General features: G+C 41.6%; 1 protein-coding gene across 2 annotated transcripts in view; it reads right to left on the reverse strand.

The window, feature by feature from the left end:
- epha4b (eph receptor A4b) overlaps positions 1-16,133 on the reverse strand; it is a 78,684-nt gene that overhangs the window by 7,069 nt on the left and 55,482 nt on the right. For both annotated transcript variants that reach the window (XM_005920568.2, XM_005920567.2), the window contains exons 11-15: positions 12,153-12,220; positions 11,311-11,436; positions 10,985-11,170; positions 3,231-3,292; positions 353-562 (exon numbers count right to left, since the gene is read on the reverse strand). In XM_005920568.2, the coding sequence (XP_005920630.1) occupies positions 353-562; positions 3,231-3,292; positions 10,985-11,170; positions 11,311-11,436; positions 12,153-12,220 (652 nt within the window). The remainder of the gene's footprint in view (positions 1-352; positions 563-3,230; positions 3,293-10,984; positions 11,171-11,310; positions 11,437-12,152; positions 12,221-16,133) is intronic.

A 16,133-nucleotide genomic window follows, 5' to 3' on the forward strand; every position in this document is an offset into this window, starting at 1 on the left:
GGGTTTATGGTATTGGCTGTGAAAGCCTTTGTAGAACAATGTTCAAAACACACTTGCCCAGTGCAATATAGTGTGAAACCGTACATTCAAGACATTGTCTTTTTTCTTACTTATTAAAGCTTGAGCTTGCATCCTTGAAGAAAAGGGCCAGTGAGGTCACTGCTGAGAATACTGGGAATGTGGAGAGGCAGAGTGCCCACTTTGCATCTAAGACTGTATTCCGGTTGCACACCGTGCAGTAAAACTAATTTGAACTTCCTGAAAGTGGAAATCTCAATAGTGACGAGTGCATGAAAGCTTTCCGTCTACAGTGTTTTGCCTTAGCTGGCTCCACTGTGAGAGTGTGTCTTACCCTTGTAGTGTAGGCGGCCTCTGGGTCGTCCTCCAGAACTCGGCTCAGGCCAAAGTCGGACACCTTACACACCAGGTTGCTGTTCACCAGGATGTTTCGAGCTGCCAGGTCTCTGTGCACGTAGCTCATGTCTGACAGATACTTCATACCTGAAGCGATACCACGGAGCATGCCGACGAGTTGGATCACCGTGAACTGGCCGTCATGTTTCTGGAAGGAAGACCAAAGAGAAAGGTTGATTGAATTGTGCCCAGTTCTAGTATTTCTGTAACTAGGACTCCACTAGAGAATCTTTACACGAGTCGCAGTTCAGCGTATCTTTATTCATCCTTGGTTTTCTTTTACTGGCCATTTATGCAACCATCAGTTTATCCACTGTTTTAGCTCTTAATGCCTTTAAAAGCCCACTTTCTTCTGATTGGTAGGCTTTGCTGAAACATTTGTTTTGGGGCAGCAGAAAACTGGTAGATCCATAATACTTGGATAATATTCCCAAAAGTAAAATTTAACACAATTTGTCAAACTTTGACAAATGGCAACTTTTTAATATCCATCCCTTCATGTTTAAATAATACACCGTATTCATAATACAAGCAATGTGTTCAGTAAATTCCATTGCTTACCTGCTCATTGTAAATCATGACAGCCCCACACAGGCTTAAATGTCAACTGAAGTGGAAAACGTCTGCCGTCAGATTATATGAGTAAAATGTTATTCTGTGGTCACCAAATGACCAGTAAGTCCCAGGATTTGAGCTTCCGCAGTGTCAGCAATACACACTTAGCAAATGTCCTGGTGTAAGGCTGTGAATCTCTTTTAGATCCAGCTAACCCCACAGTTTAACCTCCCTTTGGAGCATGGCAAGCAAAAGATGGATGTCGCCTTCCAGGGATCAATGGAGGATCACATAGAAATCCAACTTGCAGAGGATTGGACCTGACAGAGGAGACAAAAGTTTCCTCTCAAACGCTGACCGCGTGCCCATGCAGAGCTCACTGGATTTCAGATTTGAGCTGTCTTTGGCAGAGAGTGGAGGCCGTTGATCGATGATGGTCCAGCTCACCTTCCTGTGCCAATTATTTCTGCCCTGGGCCAATGGTCCCCGTTAAAAAACCATTCATGTTATCAGTCACCCTCTCTCCTTTATATCAACTCTCCTTCCTCTGTCTCTTTGTTCTCTCCATCCATCTTTGTCTCTCCTCAAGACTGTGTCTCAGAGAGGGAGAAACTCTGTAATACTTTGACTCAGTCTCGATCTCTCCATCCATCTTCCTTCATCTTTCTGCATCTGTGCCTCCCCTACACCCTCTTCCTCTATCGTTTCTTTTCTCTCTCTCTCTCGCTCCCTCCCTCGGCAGCTGTGGACTAAGTTAATTAGCTGGTGGTTTTGTGAGATGCTGATTGATTGGACTGTCTAACAAACCTACAGACTTCCTCTATCAATCTGCCCACCACGTTGCATTGCCAGTAAAGAGGAGGAAGAGTGGAGAGGACAGGGAAAGAGAGATGAGACAAATGCAGGCCAGAGAGGCTGACAATGAGATGAATGAAAGAGATGAGAGAAGCAAGAAGCGGGAATATTAGGCTAATTTGGGCATGTTATTTTATAATAATATATTTTTTTTGTTACCTCAAAAAACAGAACAAAAATATTAGGAACTAAATGGACCGTAAACTATAACCAACTATAAAGATGACTCCATGTTTATACTGCTCCCTGTGGACACGTGGACACGTTTAGGACCCTCGCTACAGTACATACTCTCACACAAAACGTGTGGCTGTGTGTGGCAGTCACACTGTGCCTGAGCCATTTTTTTTTTGCTTTTACTGTGTTTTGCTTCAGTTTGCTACCAGGATTGGTGTCTATTAAGCAATGGGTCTATCATCACAGCCTTAATGGCTCTGAGCACTGCAGTGAATTTACTGCCTGACAAACAACACTGAATCTAAATCTGTTCAGCTCGGTGTATGGAAACCGTGATTCAGCTAATTTACTACACAATCTTTACTACTTCTACTATATTTCTATTTTGTGCTTGTAGATATCACAATTTTAACATTTTCATAATGCTATCTTTGCCATCTGAGTAGTTCATTAACTCATTCACTGCCAGCCATTGGCAGTGAATGAGTTAAACCCATTGACTCATTCACTGCCATTGACGGCTATAGACGTCAATGGCAGTGAATGAGTTAAAGTATTCAATCGATTAAATAAAAATATTCACATAGAAATCTGTTACTTAAAGTTAAAACAGAAGCCACTGCTACAGTTTCATTGTTGTTTTTAATATATCCTGACAGAGCAAAATGCACAAAAAGCAATATACTTTCTTTGTTTTATTGCCTACCAGTCAGCATTCGGATGCAGTTTTCCCCCCTGGAATATGGACTCTAAGTGCATTTCATTGACCGATTATCAAAAACTGTGTGAGGAAAACATTACCCATCTAAATGTTTCTGTTTGCTTTGCTTTCCCCCCCCCCAAATTGTTTGTGTTCGTGCTCATAACATGACTACAAACCCTTCTTAAATTCTCTATATATTGTAACCATGACGACAGTGATATTATCCTCCTTTAACTGTACCATTAAGTGAAAATGTGTCTTTTTTATTTAAAAAAATGTCAGGTGTTTCCCACCTTTTACCCGATAATAAAGAACATAATAATTTTAGATTCTGTACAACAAAAGCCTTTATAGATATTTTGTTGAAAATGTTGGAATGAATTCTTCAGCTTTAAGAGATGAACAACAACTTAAAATTTCAATGTCTCTTCAGCTGGGACATCATTTTCTTTGTGGCATCTGTAAAGACTCGTGGCCCTGACCTTGGAAGAAAAGATGTATTCCTTCCAGCTGAGCCGTGACTCACCTTGAGGAAAGTGTCCAGAGATCCATTTTCCATGAACTCCGTTATGATCATCACTGGCTTACCTACAGAGGAACATTACAAGACAGCTGTTAGTAAGGCTGAGTTACAAGGAAGAAATACACAAACTATAAAGAGCCGAGGACAGAGAGGAGACAGAGTCCACAGCTGTGACCAGCCGTTCCCTCCGTCTCTCTCTAGGGGATAGCATGGCATGTCGTCATCAGTCACACTGACAGCTTCTAATCAGCCCTCTCCATAAACGCCAGGAGATAATTAGAATAGACCAATCCACCAGAATATGTGTGTGTGTGTGTGAGTGAGTTTAAGGGGGCCTCCTGAGATCTCATGAATACTAATCAGCCTCAAGGGAAGGGGGTTGTGTTGTTGGATCGCTGTGCACCTGCACCTGCATGAGTGTGTATGTGTGATGAAGGCGTGGGTTGACTGACAGGCCCTGTGCACTATGGTCCCCTGCATGGCATCTGGTGCGGCTTACAAATGATTAACAAAGTACCTGCAATCACATACACACCCATGCACGCACACACGAATACCAAAAACTGCAGTTGTCCGTGCTTTAAGGGGGTTCTCCCTTGGTACCACCCCCTACAGCCGAGCTTTGCCAATCACAAACAAACATACAATGTGCAGTTACAAATGACTGTGCGTATGTGTATGTAGGTGGGTGTGTGAGTAGCTTGTAAACATGATGAATAGGTCACGTTTCCCAAATCAGGCCTCAGAGATGCTGGGAAAAAAACCTAAGGGAAAGATAAATGAGGGAAAAAGTAATTTAAAAAGAGTCTTTCTTGCTTGTATGCATCGAAGTACTTAGCTCAAGTAAGCTCAAGAAAGACAAAAACCATTGGATCAGAGAAGATGGGGAATGATGGAAGGGTGGGGTCTGAAAGCAATGAGGAGACAGGAGGAAAAAGGAGGAAAGGAAAGTATGGATGAGCGAGAAAAGAGAAAGATAAAGAAGAAGAAAGGGAAAGCAGGGGAGAAGAGACGAGAGGAGAGGCGGAGGGATGGTGGGAGGATGGGTCAAAAGCATGTCGTGAAAAGGCAGGAACAACACCACCGAGGCCTACAGTAAGATTGTAGGTAAAGACAGCAATACATCACCTTAAATGAATTCAGTATCTCACCACAGCAAACACACACACACACAAACAGAGTTGGCCGGTCTCTGGTGGTGGTGTCTTCTTTGACAGTAACATTAGTCTCAGGGATAAAAGTGAAAGAGAATTGGATTTTCTTCTGCTGGGGGTGAGGACTGCTGGTCACATTTATCTCCACACGGGGCCTGTGTTATGTGTGGCCTGTCGCTGTGCTTGTGTGTGTGCGTGGGTGTGTGTGTGAGAGAGAGAGACAGAGAAAAGGAGAACTGAACTCAGGGGTGAGACAACTCAATGATGACTGTTTGATTTCAGCTCAGATCATAGGTGGAGAACGTATGCGTGCGTCTGCGCATGTAAACGCAGCACTGGCAATAATCTGATCCTGAATGATGACTGAAAGAAGCGCTGGCTCTTCATACCGTTTTGTTTACCTGCACGAGATGTGTTTGTTTCAGTTTTTGCGAATGCTTAATTGCACTTTGTGGACTCCATAAACATGAATGCATGTATGTAATTCTGCGACAAGCATCTGTGCATATGGTATTCTACAAAGCAGACAGCCATGAAATGGAAAAGAGCTGTAAAAAACTAACCCTAAAAACCAATTATGTGTTTGAGTGTGTGTGTGTGTGTGTTACATGGGTGTCAGCAGCATGTATGTATGCTACAAGTGAAGACTGCCCTCAGGTTTGCAGTGTTGGAAGCGGTCAAGAGTGAAGCACAATGAAACACATTCATCCTTTTGTCTCTGCCTTGTGGGCCGTGTTAGTCTGGCATGTACTCACACACACACACACACACACACACACACACACACACACACACACACACACACACACACACACACACACTGCTATCACTAGCCATCATCTGTACACCTGCCATACAGAATTACCCCTCCAACTCTAAAAGATAACAGAGGTTACCAATGAAATGGCCACCACACACACACACACACACACACACACACACACACACACACACACACACACACACGCACTCATGTTATATATTAGCTCATTTCATCTATTTTTTGTCAGGTGCTCATGCAAACACACACGTGCACACATACACACACTCAACGGTACAATGAATCCCTTTTACTTCTTGCAGCAACTTCATCACATGCCATTCACACTTCACTTCAGCTCGTCATGGAGCTCTCTCAGCCAAATCTTCGCAGGCGCTCCTCAATTTCCTCCTGAAAGCACATAATTAACTAATCACATTCATATTCATTCGAATTTATTGCCTTTCATTGGCTTCAGAATTAACACATCCGTTTGCAGAGCCGAAAGCGCCTCCCACTGTATGCACGTACGTGTATGTGTATTTTAGTGCAGACTGCAGATTGGGTCTTGATGTTTTGTGTGCTTTAGTGTGTTATGAAATGGATCAGAAAGGAGTTTGCTCTTATTTTACATCACTTTATTAAGTGAAAGAAGAAAGTGTTGTCTCTTCTCTCTCTGGGATAAAGGTGGGATCATTTAGGCGTTGCACACATGTGCGTGTGTGTGTAGATGCGTGTGTTTGTGTGAATCTGTGAATTGCCGTGTATATATGAAAGTGATAGAGACAACATATATACACTCTATCTGGCAAATTACATTATGAGAGGCTGTTTCTGTGCGTGTTGGTGCGAGCGTAAACGAAAGTGATAGACTCTGTGTGTGCGCCAGTGGGCCGCATTACCGCATTATTGAATGAGGCGGCCCAAGGTACAAACGAGAAAATGAAATAACTGCTGTATTGATTAATGTTAAGGGTCTGAACTAAATTATACAATGCTTTTAACACAGGACAGATCTCTGTTCTGGGAAGAGCCACGCGAGGTTGTGGGGGAGCGGAGCAACAGAAAGACAGAAACTCAATAACCTTATCTCCTCTCTTCACCTCTCCTCCTCCCTCTTTGCTTTCTCATCTCCTCTCATTTCCTCACGTTTGCCTCCTCTCCATCTCTCCTCTCCTCTATCTGCTCCCTCCTTTCCTCAAATCTCTTTGCACATCTTCCCCCATCACACTCATTTATTCCCAAGCCCCATCCTCTTTCATTTCCTCCCTCTTGTATCCTCTCTCATCCATCCATGCCCCCTGCTTCCCCACATCCCGTTGTCACCTTTTCTCTTCGGTCCCCCTTCCGCTTCCCCGTGTCGTTGTCTGTGCAGTCCAATCTACAAAGCTACATGCATATTCAGAATACTTTCAAAGAGTCTGACAGGAAATATTGAAACACCTATTGTTCAGCGCACAAAGGTACACAGTTAAAACTAATCACTAGTTTCTTCAAACAGAAGACGAGAGGAAAATGTGGTTTTGCAGGGTTTAACAGCACCTTTGTAGAGCAGCCTTTTTAACGTTTGTGCGTGTGCGTGCGTGTGTGTCAGATGAGAAGGACTTCGGTAATTGAGGGTTTTCCAAATGGGCCAATTGTTGCAGCGATTGTAAAACGCATAGAGGATGGATGGATAAAATGAGGAACGGTGGAGATAAAAAGGAGATAAGGAGATGGAGAGGGGCAGGGAGGAGGGGATGATGGGATGGGGGTAGATTGCTGCACTTTTCTGATGTGCAGTGAGACAGACAGAAAAAAAGAGCATTTTTTTCCTTCCTTTTCTGCATGTGGCCCTCTAATTAGCATGACAATAGCAGCAATCAGGTGATAGACAGCAGAGCAGGTTATTAGTGTGACACATAGGAGCGGATGAAGGCTTATGAGGTTTTAAGCAGTGAACACAGACACACATACACTAACACTGATAGACAGAATATTGTGCCAGAACTGTGCCAAATTTGTTACTACTACCACAACTTTGGTTGAATCAGCCACACTTTTACTAAAGATACTTATAGTACTTTTACTATTGGCACATCACAGCCATTTAGATAATTAGTACAACAAAGGCTCCTATTGTACTTCATGTAACAACAAGATCAAGAGCCCCAATGCCGCCAACAGTTAACATCACTCCTGTCTGCACTGTTGAAACAAGTAATCCATTATCCAATTAAAGATCAAAAGAAAATTATGCTGCAGTTATTAAGATAATTTAGTGACTTCTCAAGAAAAATATTACATCATAGCAAAATAGTGTTTGAATTCCGGACTACTTGCAAAAATATGATTTTAGCCTTGAAAATGGAAATACTTATTATCAGGAGTTCTGCTGCAGTGCATTCTGTCATTTGTATAAGAAAGTATTGTGCAGTACAACACGACTCCCTTCAAGTTTGAGCTTCTCCGTAATTACACCTACCTACCTACTCCTACTCAAACCAATACTCCGCCTTCTACTTGTAAGTCTGCTACTGTTTACACCAACACCTGAGTCTAGATCAGCTGGAGTCAGCCTGTCTGATTAGACTGAGGGTGGTGTAAAAGGACCAGCTGGGGCCGCAGAAAAGGGCCTGAAGGAATTATTGACCCCTCTCAACTCTCACCCCCTCGCCCGCACATGCACACCCGGGGCTGTGACCTGTGAAATTACTGCTTTGCTCGTGAGATTTGTTTCTGAGGGGCTCTATCAGCTTCTCAATGTGCCGTGAAGACAGGTGAGAAGGCAGACACAAAGTAATACGTGTAGAAGAAGGCGAGCGCTCATTAAATACACCTGCTAAAAGCACGCCAAAGCGCACAAACGTATTTTTACATTCAAAGAACACTACGAAGTAATGAGTACTTGATTATGTTAAAGCAAATCACTTGTCAAGTCGTTGCTCAGCTCTTTAACCGTCTCCTGTGTCAACCCCGCTGATGTCCTCTGACCCAAAACGTCAAGGATTTGGCAGTAATTCTTCAATTAATTCTGTTTTTTTTAAAACAGAATAGTGGCAGTTACTGGAAAAAAAGAGTGCTATAATTACACGTTTACATGTTACATGTCTCTCATGTCTGAAAGATCAAGAGAGATAGACACAGACAGAGCGAGAGAGAGACAAAGAGAGTGACAGCACAAGAAGAAATTAATAAGAAATGCAGTGAAGTCTCATTTGTAATATGCATGCTGTTGAATATTCATGGAGCCAAATACACATCCAATTAACTTTATGAATTATTAATAATTGCAATAAAAGGTCGTGTATATGCACTTGCTCTTTGTTGGCCTGAGTTGCACTGAACAGCTTGGTGTGATGGACTGAAAATCTTTGTTTGTGTCACTAAGCAGGAAGAGGAGGGAGTCAGATTAGGGGAAAAGCCGAGGCTTATTTTGGTGCCTGTATCTTTATAAATATGACGATTCTCTCTCTTATTTGCTTGTCTATAGACCGCCCTCAAATATCTGTCAGATCAGAAGAAGCTTTCAGATTGAACCTATACTGTGCTGTAATGCAGGCGAGCTAATTGTTAGGGTTGACACATTTTCAGTATTTGTAACTGGACATCTTAACCATTATAACGTGACTGTTATGCAGTGTTGCACAGCCAAGAGAAATATTTCTGTAAATAACTCTTAATTTGTAAATTAACAGTTAATTAAATATGTAATAATCCATAAAGTTAATTAAACATGAGTAATTCATGTTACTTTGTCGTGTAATTAAAAATTATTTATTTTAAAACCTTTATGTTGTACTATATGTTAAGTAGCAATCAAATTCTGATGACATCAGCACACAAAAAATGATATTCTATAGTCATTATTATCATTTTGTTGTAAAAAAGTGTTTTATTCTCATGGGAGGGTCAATAGGCCACAAGCAAGCAGCATCCGAGAGAGATGGACAATGTGATGAGAATAGTGAGATGGGTGTCAGTCATCATTGATCTTCATTTATATAATGATGCTTGGGCTCTTAAAATCACATTTTAACACAGTGGTAACCTAAGTGTCATTTCTCATCCCACAGGGTCATGTTTGTGAATGGGCCTATTTTGTAAGTGAAAGAAACAAGCAGGGAATAAGCTGTACAATTATTTTTAACTTTAGCGATCCAAATACTGTTTATAGATGCATTACACTGTATTTATTAACAATTTCCAAGGTGCTTTAAACATTAGTTGCAGTTTTACAATAATATCTGATTCATTATAGATGATTTACAAACTAATTATTAACTAATTTGCTTACGATGAATAAGAATTAGTTCATTGTTTGTTAACATCCAGATATTAACTGAAGCTGAATCAGCTATAAATGTGTAATTGTTGAGAAATGAAAAATCTTCTTAACTTTAATGCCTCCAGCCACTAACAAGTGTGTATGATACTTATTGTAAAATAGTTTTGCAGAAATCCAAAAGTTGAAATTATGATGGGACCACTGACACAAACAAAATATTGTAGATTACTCAGGCTACAGTCTCAAAGAGCTAGAGACAAGGAAAAATGTACATTTCCCAACTGTTTGGCAAGTAGTTTCTGGAAAATCGGCGGCTAAAGCCCAGTTACACAGGTCTAGAGATTGATCTGTCAGTCCAGTGCAGCTCCATATACCAACCAGTGCAACCAGTTACCCACAGTGACTGCCAGCAACCTACTGTAACCACTTCCAACAGTTAGAGAATATGTATTTTTCCCTAGCAACACTGGTTGCCAGGGGGTCGCTGATTGATCGCAATGCCTGCATGACTGGGCTGCGCAACAGATTTCATAGTGAAAGCTGGAAACCTCCAGTAACTACTTACCAACTAGTTAGGGAATATGCATTTTTCCCAAGCCTGTGGTTTCCAGGAATTTAACCTGTAAGCCTGAGCGATTGAAACCATAGTACAAAAAAACAGAAAAGATCCTTTTTTTTCTTAAATTAAAAATTGTGACATAAAATCAATAAAATTAATAATTATCTGTTGGCTGTCTGCTCATAGTCACATGTATATTTGACATTTTCCTTTATGGATTTTGGTTGTGAACCTGTCATAAGGGCAGATATATCCAGACATAGCAAGAATCAGGATTTCCTTCGAATTGCTTTGATGAATCCTTGCACTTCTTTCAATCTTTGGGCTCAAAGGCGTTACGTCGATAGAGATAGTCAGCTGGAGGTGTCCGTGTAGTATTTTCACATTTATCTGGGTAAACGTAGCAGTTACGTTGTCAGACATGGAGTGAGAATGACAAAGAGAGTGAGAGGAAGAGAGTGCTAGAGGGTGAGGAGATGAGACTGGGATTAAGTGAATGAGACAGACAGCGAGAATGGAATAGAGCGAACCAGGGGAGCCACTGAAAGAGAGGGATGGACACTGACTGAGAGAGAAAGCAGCAGCGCGAGATAGAGGTCTGAGACAAGAGCCGAATAGATTTCGAGAAAGATGGAGTGAATGATCGAGAGAGCGTGGCTCAGTGATAACCAATCAACTGTTGTACCAGCGCTGCCTTATCTAACACGAACACACGCACTCATTCTAATTTGCCTAAAAACAATCCTGTGAAGTAAACAAATGGTCATTTAAGAGGAGGATGGTTACATCACATGCACACTGCCATGCGTCACCGCTGTGTTACCATGGTAATGGAGCTTTTATCTGATCCAGGGTCAGCTTCGATTTACATCACTGACAGCTCTGCTAAGTCTCAAACAGGTGTGCGACACACAGAGATCGACACAAGAGAAGGGAGAGGGGAGCGAAGGACTCCTTAAAAACATCGTCGAACCAGCCACAAACAGAAGGTTTCGTCACACTGTTGCCTTCACTTACATCTCGTGACGACGCCCTCCAACCTGATGATGTTCGCGTGGTCAAACTGTCCCATAATGGAGGCCTCAGACAGGAAGTCCCGCCTCTGTTTGTCAGAGTATCCTGCTTTCAAACTCTTGATGGCAACGTAGATCTCTCTTTTCCCCTGCATACGCAGCCGGCCACTGCACACCTCGCCAAACTCTCCTACACGTGTGCACAGACACATACATTGAGTTTAACATGGTCTTTTATTGACTCCTTTTAATCCTTAAACTTAAGAAATCATTTAATCCCTTTTTCCTTTATTAAAGTAGTCTACTGCTGGGTTTTTTATGCCAACTCACCAGCTCCGATGACTCTCTCTATGCGAATATTGGAAGCATCTATCTCTTTGGCAAAGTCTCTGACAGCCTGGTTGGGGTCTTCGTAGGTGTGAGGATGGATGTAAGTCCTGCTGCCTGGAAGCTTGACTGCACAAGTGGAAAAGTGAGGAAATGGGCACAGAATTGAATTTGCTTACAGCTTAAAAACATGCACTGTAAGAAAATCAGGCCATGTTGGAGATATGGTCTGGAATATTAGGAAGGTTTATGGAATTTTTATGGTAGTTTGGAAACACTTTCCTCAACACTGACTTAATGTCTAAGCAGATATTTGTACAGCGTAAATTCGTGTTGAGACGGGAGCTTGAGCGCTTTGTCTGAGTGACATTACAAATTATTACATAATAATAAACACATATCTACTTTGCTAGCAGTGGTGTGAAAATGACTCAGAATTTTAACAGGAACCCATAAGGCGCTTCGCTCTGCCAGCAAACATTTATGCAAGAAACTGTGAAACAATGTGGTTTATTCGGTTAGGATGTGAAAAAATTAAAGATTTCTGTTCTGGCTCCAACTGTTAAAGTTCTCATTGTACATTTCATTTACAAACAAAGCCCGACTGCATTACATGCATGTGAAAAAATAAGGGGTTAATTCTGAGGACGTTGTCACATTAGTGCTTGCCTTTGTTCATTTACTGAAAAATATTCCACCATCTGTTTGTTGTTTACAGCCATAAATACACGCAGTGATATGATTCATAACATGTGGGTGGCAAGTCTGGTTTTAAGACAAATGACATGCAGATAATATTTATCTAATATAATATTATCTGGATCTGCACATGCTCGTGTCTTTACCTCGCCCATGTTGGAACTGCATCTTTTCTTCATCGGGGTCTTGCTTGGCTTTGATATATCCACAGTGCCTGAAAAAGAGATCATTTTTATTCTAATGCTGTACAATAAGCAGCTCTAAGCACACAGTAGTGACTATTCTTCCACCACAGTAACGCCACCATCTTCTACACCAGGGGTGTCAAACTCAAATACACAGTGGGCCAAAATTCAAAACTGGAACAAGGTCGCGGGCTAACATTAATATTTACTGAAAAAAAAAATCTTCCTCCAGATTTAAGGATGAATCTCTTCTTATGGACTCAAACAGGTTTTGCTGAAAAACTGAATATGGAACAAGCAAAGCTTAATACTAAACAATATATATATATTAGCTGTATAATACCAGTAGGCCAGCTCTAATAATAATTTAGTATTGGCTTCGTGGGCCAAATGTAATTAGGGCCAAATTTGGCCCGCGGGCCAGAGTTTGACACCTATGTTCTACACCAACGAAGGGCATGCACACTCACTGGCCACTTTGTTAGGTACACCTGTTCAGCTTCTTGTTAATGCAAATATGCAATAAGATAATCACATGGCAGCAACTCAGTGCATCTTTGGAACATCACGATGACCTGGGGTACTTTAAATGTAGCATCAAAATAGGGAAGAAAGGTAACTATGAACTGAGCAGGAATGGACTGACTACTCATGGTGAAAATGTCTTATAATGCCACTGGTTAGAGGAGAATGGTCTGCTTTGAGTTAACTGGAAAGCAACAGTAACTCAAATATTCACTCACTACAACCAAGCCATGCAGAAGAGCATCTCTGAATGCACAACACGTGGAAGAAATATGTGGAGGTGCCACAGATGTCAGAGGACACCTAGATTTTGAGGCAGTTTTGAAGGAAAAAGCGGGTCCAATCCAGTACTAGTAAGGTGTACCTACTAAAGTGGACTGTGGAGTATGTATGTAATTTGCACATATCTGTTTGCTATTTTAAATCAATGTTATTTTCAGGGAAATCTCTCCACACACCTCTTTCCTCTGAATAAAAGAAGGCTGGAGAAAAAAATAAAAACAACCCTTTTTATATTTCTCTGCTTCCAGCGTTCATTGCAGTCTTCCTCGCTGAGCTCTTATGCCCGAGGTTAGAGAATTAATGTGTTTGTATATGTATATGGCAGAGATCAATGCACTAATGCACTCCTCTCTACCTTCCCTTGGACCCTTCTGGCCATCAAGCACCGCTTTTAACTGTAGCCACACACACCCACATTTATGCCCTTTCCCCAGCCCCCTCTGGGCACCCTGCAGCAAGGGTCAGCCCAATGATCAAGACAAAATATTGACAAATTGATCAGCTCAATCTTGCACTGCAGCTGTGTGGAAGTGTTAACTTTTTCTGTCTTACAGACCTCGCGGGGGAGGATTTGTGTTTCTGTGTGCGTTTGTGTGTTCCTGACAGAACGGTGTATTTTCTCTCCACTTTGTTGGTCGTTTGCCTCAAACAGTGTTTAAGAGCTATAATCAACCATAACACTGTCTCTGAGATTTACCGCACCTTTAAATTTAGATCAAAACTTCAGGACAAAAACATAAAATGTAAAAGCAGTATCATATAATGGTTCACTAACCACAACATAAATACCACATGGTTTCTATTTTTCTCTCCTCCTCTTTCATTTGAAGGTAATTTACAATAAGTGAATTTGTGGATGTTTATTTATTTGTTTTTTCTTTGCTTTGTATTCTTTAGTTTATTACTATAATCTAAGAGGACTGCTAAAGGTCATAGGTCTCCCCTCCTTTCCTCCCTTTTATCACATTCTCCTTGAGTCTTGTACAGGTAAAGGAGGACTTAGCCAGTATGTCTGTACATCATGAAGACAAATTGATTTGGGCTCAGGGCCAGGAGTAAGAAATCTGAAGCATAGACAGCGCGCGATTTAAGAAAGCAGTGGAGAGGAGGACGAAAGAGAAACGGAGACTGAAAGAAACAGCGAGCCAAGATTTGATAAAGCAAAGGAGAGGAGAAATGAGATAAAGACAAAAATAATAAAAGAGAGGACTACTGAGGGAAAAAGAAATATGATGTGCTCTGACTAAGAATGAAGCACACGGCAACAGAAATGCAGAAAGGTGGGGTTCCACTAGGCTCAGAAAATCTCAGTCATTTGGTGTTTAATCCTTGTGTTGATTTTACACAGCTGAATGCATGGCATAACCCAGACATCAATAGGCTGTTTTGGGAATACACACAAACACACACACACTTAACGGCAGAGACTGGTTACTGGTATTTGAGGATAAAGAGGAGGGGGGCATAATGTTCTTATGAAATGGGAGGTGGGGCCCACCTGGTTATCAGCTGAGCTCAAGCTAGCTGAGCACCAAGGGACTATCATTACCCCCTTGACTCACACTCCCACACACAAAGAGCTTTGGGGCATGCGTTTAAAACATATGGGGAATGGGTACATGGGTCACACCTCGACTCTAGCTGTGATAATCTCGTGGGGATGCGTACACACACACACACGCAAACACATACGTGTGTATATGATCAGCAAAACACCAAAACCAATGGTTGAAACACCTCCGGATCACTCTTTTAGTTTGTAACCATGGGTGCATGCTGCTTATCTGTGAGTGTGTGTGTGTCTGATGGGAAATGAACACATTTCCATAGTAATTACAGAGCAACTCATTTCTCCTCTCCAGTTAGAAGTGTCATGAATCATTAGCGCTGCAGTTTTAAACACGGTGCAAAACCTGACATGGCTGTGGCTTTTGTTTTCCCCTGACAGCTGTATCTATGTGTGTGCGTCTAAAACAGATATTTAATATCTCCAATTAGATGCAGCTGACCTGTGATTGCTCGACTAAAGACGCTGGAATAAGACCTTTCCATTTCTTTACTTGCTAATTTTAGTGATTTTTCACGTTTCATTTTTAAACGAAAATTTACGAATAGTAATAGAAAAATTGCACAGCTGAAAACAAGCATTGCACTGTCGATACTTTGTTTAAACAGTTTAAACAGTTCATCTGCTCCTCCAGTCGATGGTCATTTTTTCCCCCATACAGTCTAATCTGTTCCATCCATTGATCACAGCTAGTGATGTGGTGTGGTTAAAGTCGAGAAGATTTACAAAAATCTTAACCAAACAGTATCTGTTTTAACAGAGTGACAACCTTCCCCCCGTCTGTTTGCTCTCAGCGTGTTGGGTTTGGCGTCCCAGTTCAAGAGCTAATAAGCAGAGCAGTGAAAGACATCGCAGAATAGCACAGCTTGGGGTGCTTTAGTGGCTTCACAACTTAAGATAATTTTGTTTCTCCTTCCAGGCATCAACACAGTGGTGCACAGTTTCAATGATTTATCCACACACTGCATCCACCCACCTTTCTGGCTTAAATTATTCATTTCCATTTTGGAATCCATGTTCTTGTCATTCACTCGGGATTAATTAACCAAATCTTAGAATATCAGTCTCAGATACTGTGTGATGTAGGTTAAGATACCCTTCTTTCTCTTTATAAGTGATACAGGAGTCAAGGAGATGATATAATTGTGTTATGTTTTATAATTATATATACACTGACCAAAAACCGACTGAGTGCAACTGCTTAAAACACTGTGTTGCCCGTGACGTACCCTTGTTCAATTACTAGTTTCTTGCCGCATGGATTTACCATACGTTATGAACACTCATAGAGTCTGGTGCAGGAACAGACTTTATAATGAGGAAGTCCTCCTGGATTTCCACTAGCGGATCCTCGATCATGCTGTACTGCACTGTGACGTGAACGGTCCTGGGCTATACTTTGCTGCGTCTGATTTAAAGTACACCCACCAATCACGCAAAAACACACATTAATGGACTTCTGTATCAGTATCAAAGCCGGGCTCTCACCTTTCTCTCTGCCTCACTGTTCCACTTCAGTGAGGACAACAGGCTATCCCTGTCCTCCAAAGCCACACACTCCACATTTG

The sequence above is a fragment of the Haplochromis burtoni genome, unplaced genomic scaffold (genome assembly GCF_018398535.1).
Source record: "Haplochromis burtoni strain Fernald_Lab_line unplaced genomic scaffold, NCSU_Asbu1 Contig_41, whole genome shotgun sequence".
Taxonomy (NCBI): Eukaryota; Metazoa; Chordata; class Actinopteri; order Cichliformes; family Cichlidae; genus Haplochromis; species Haplochromis burtoni.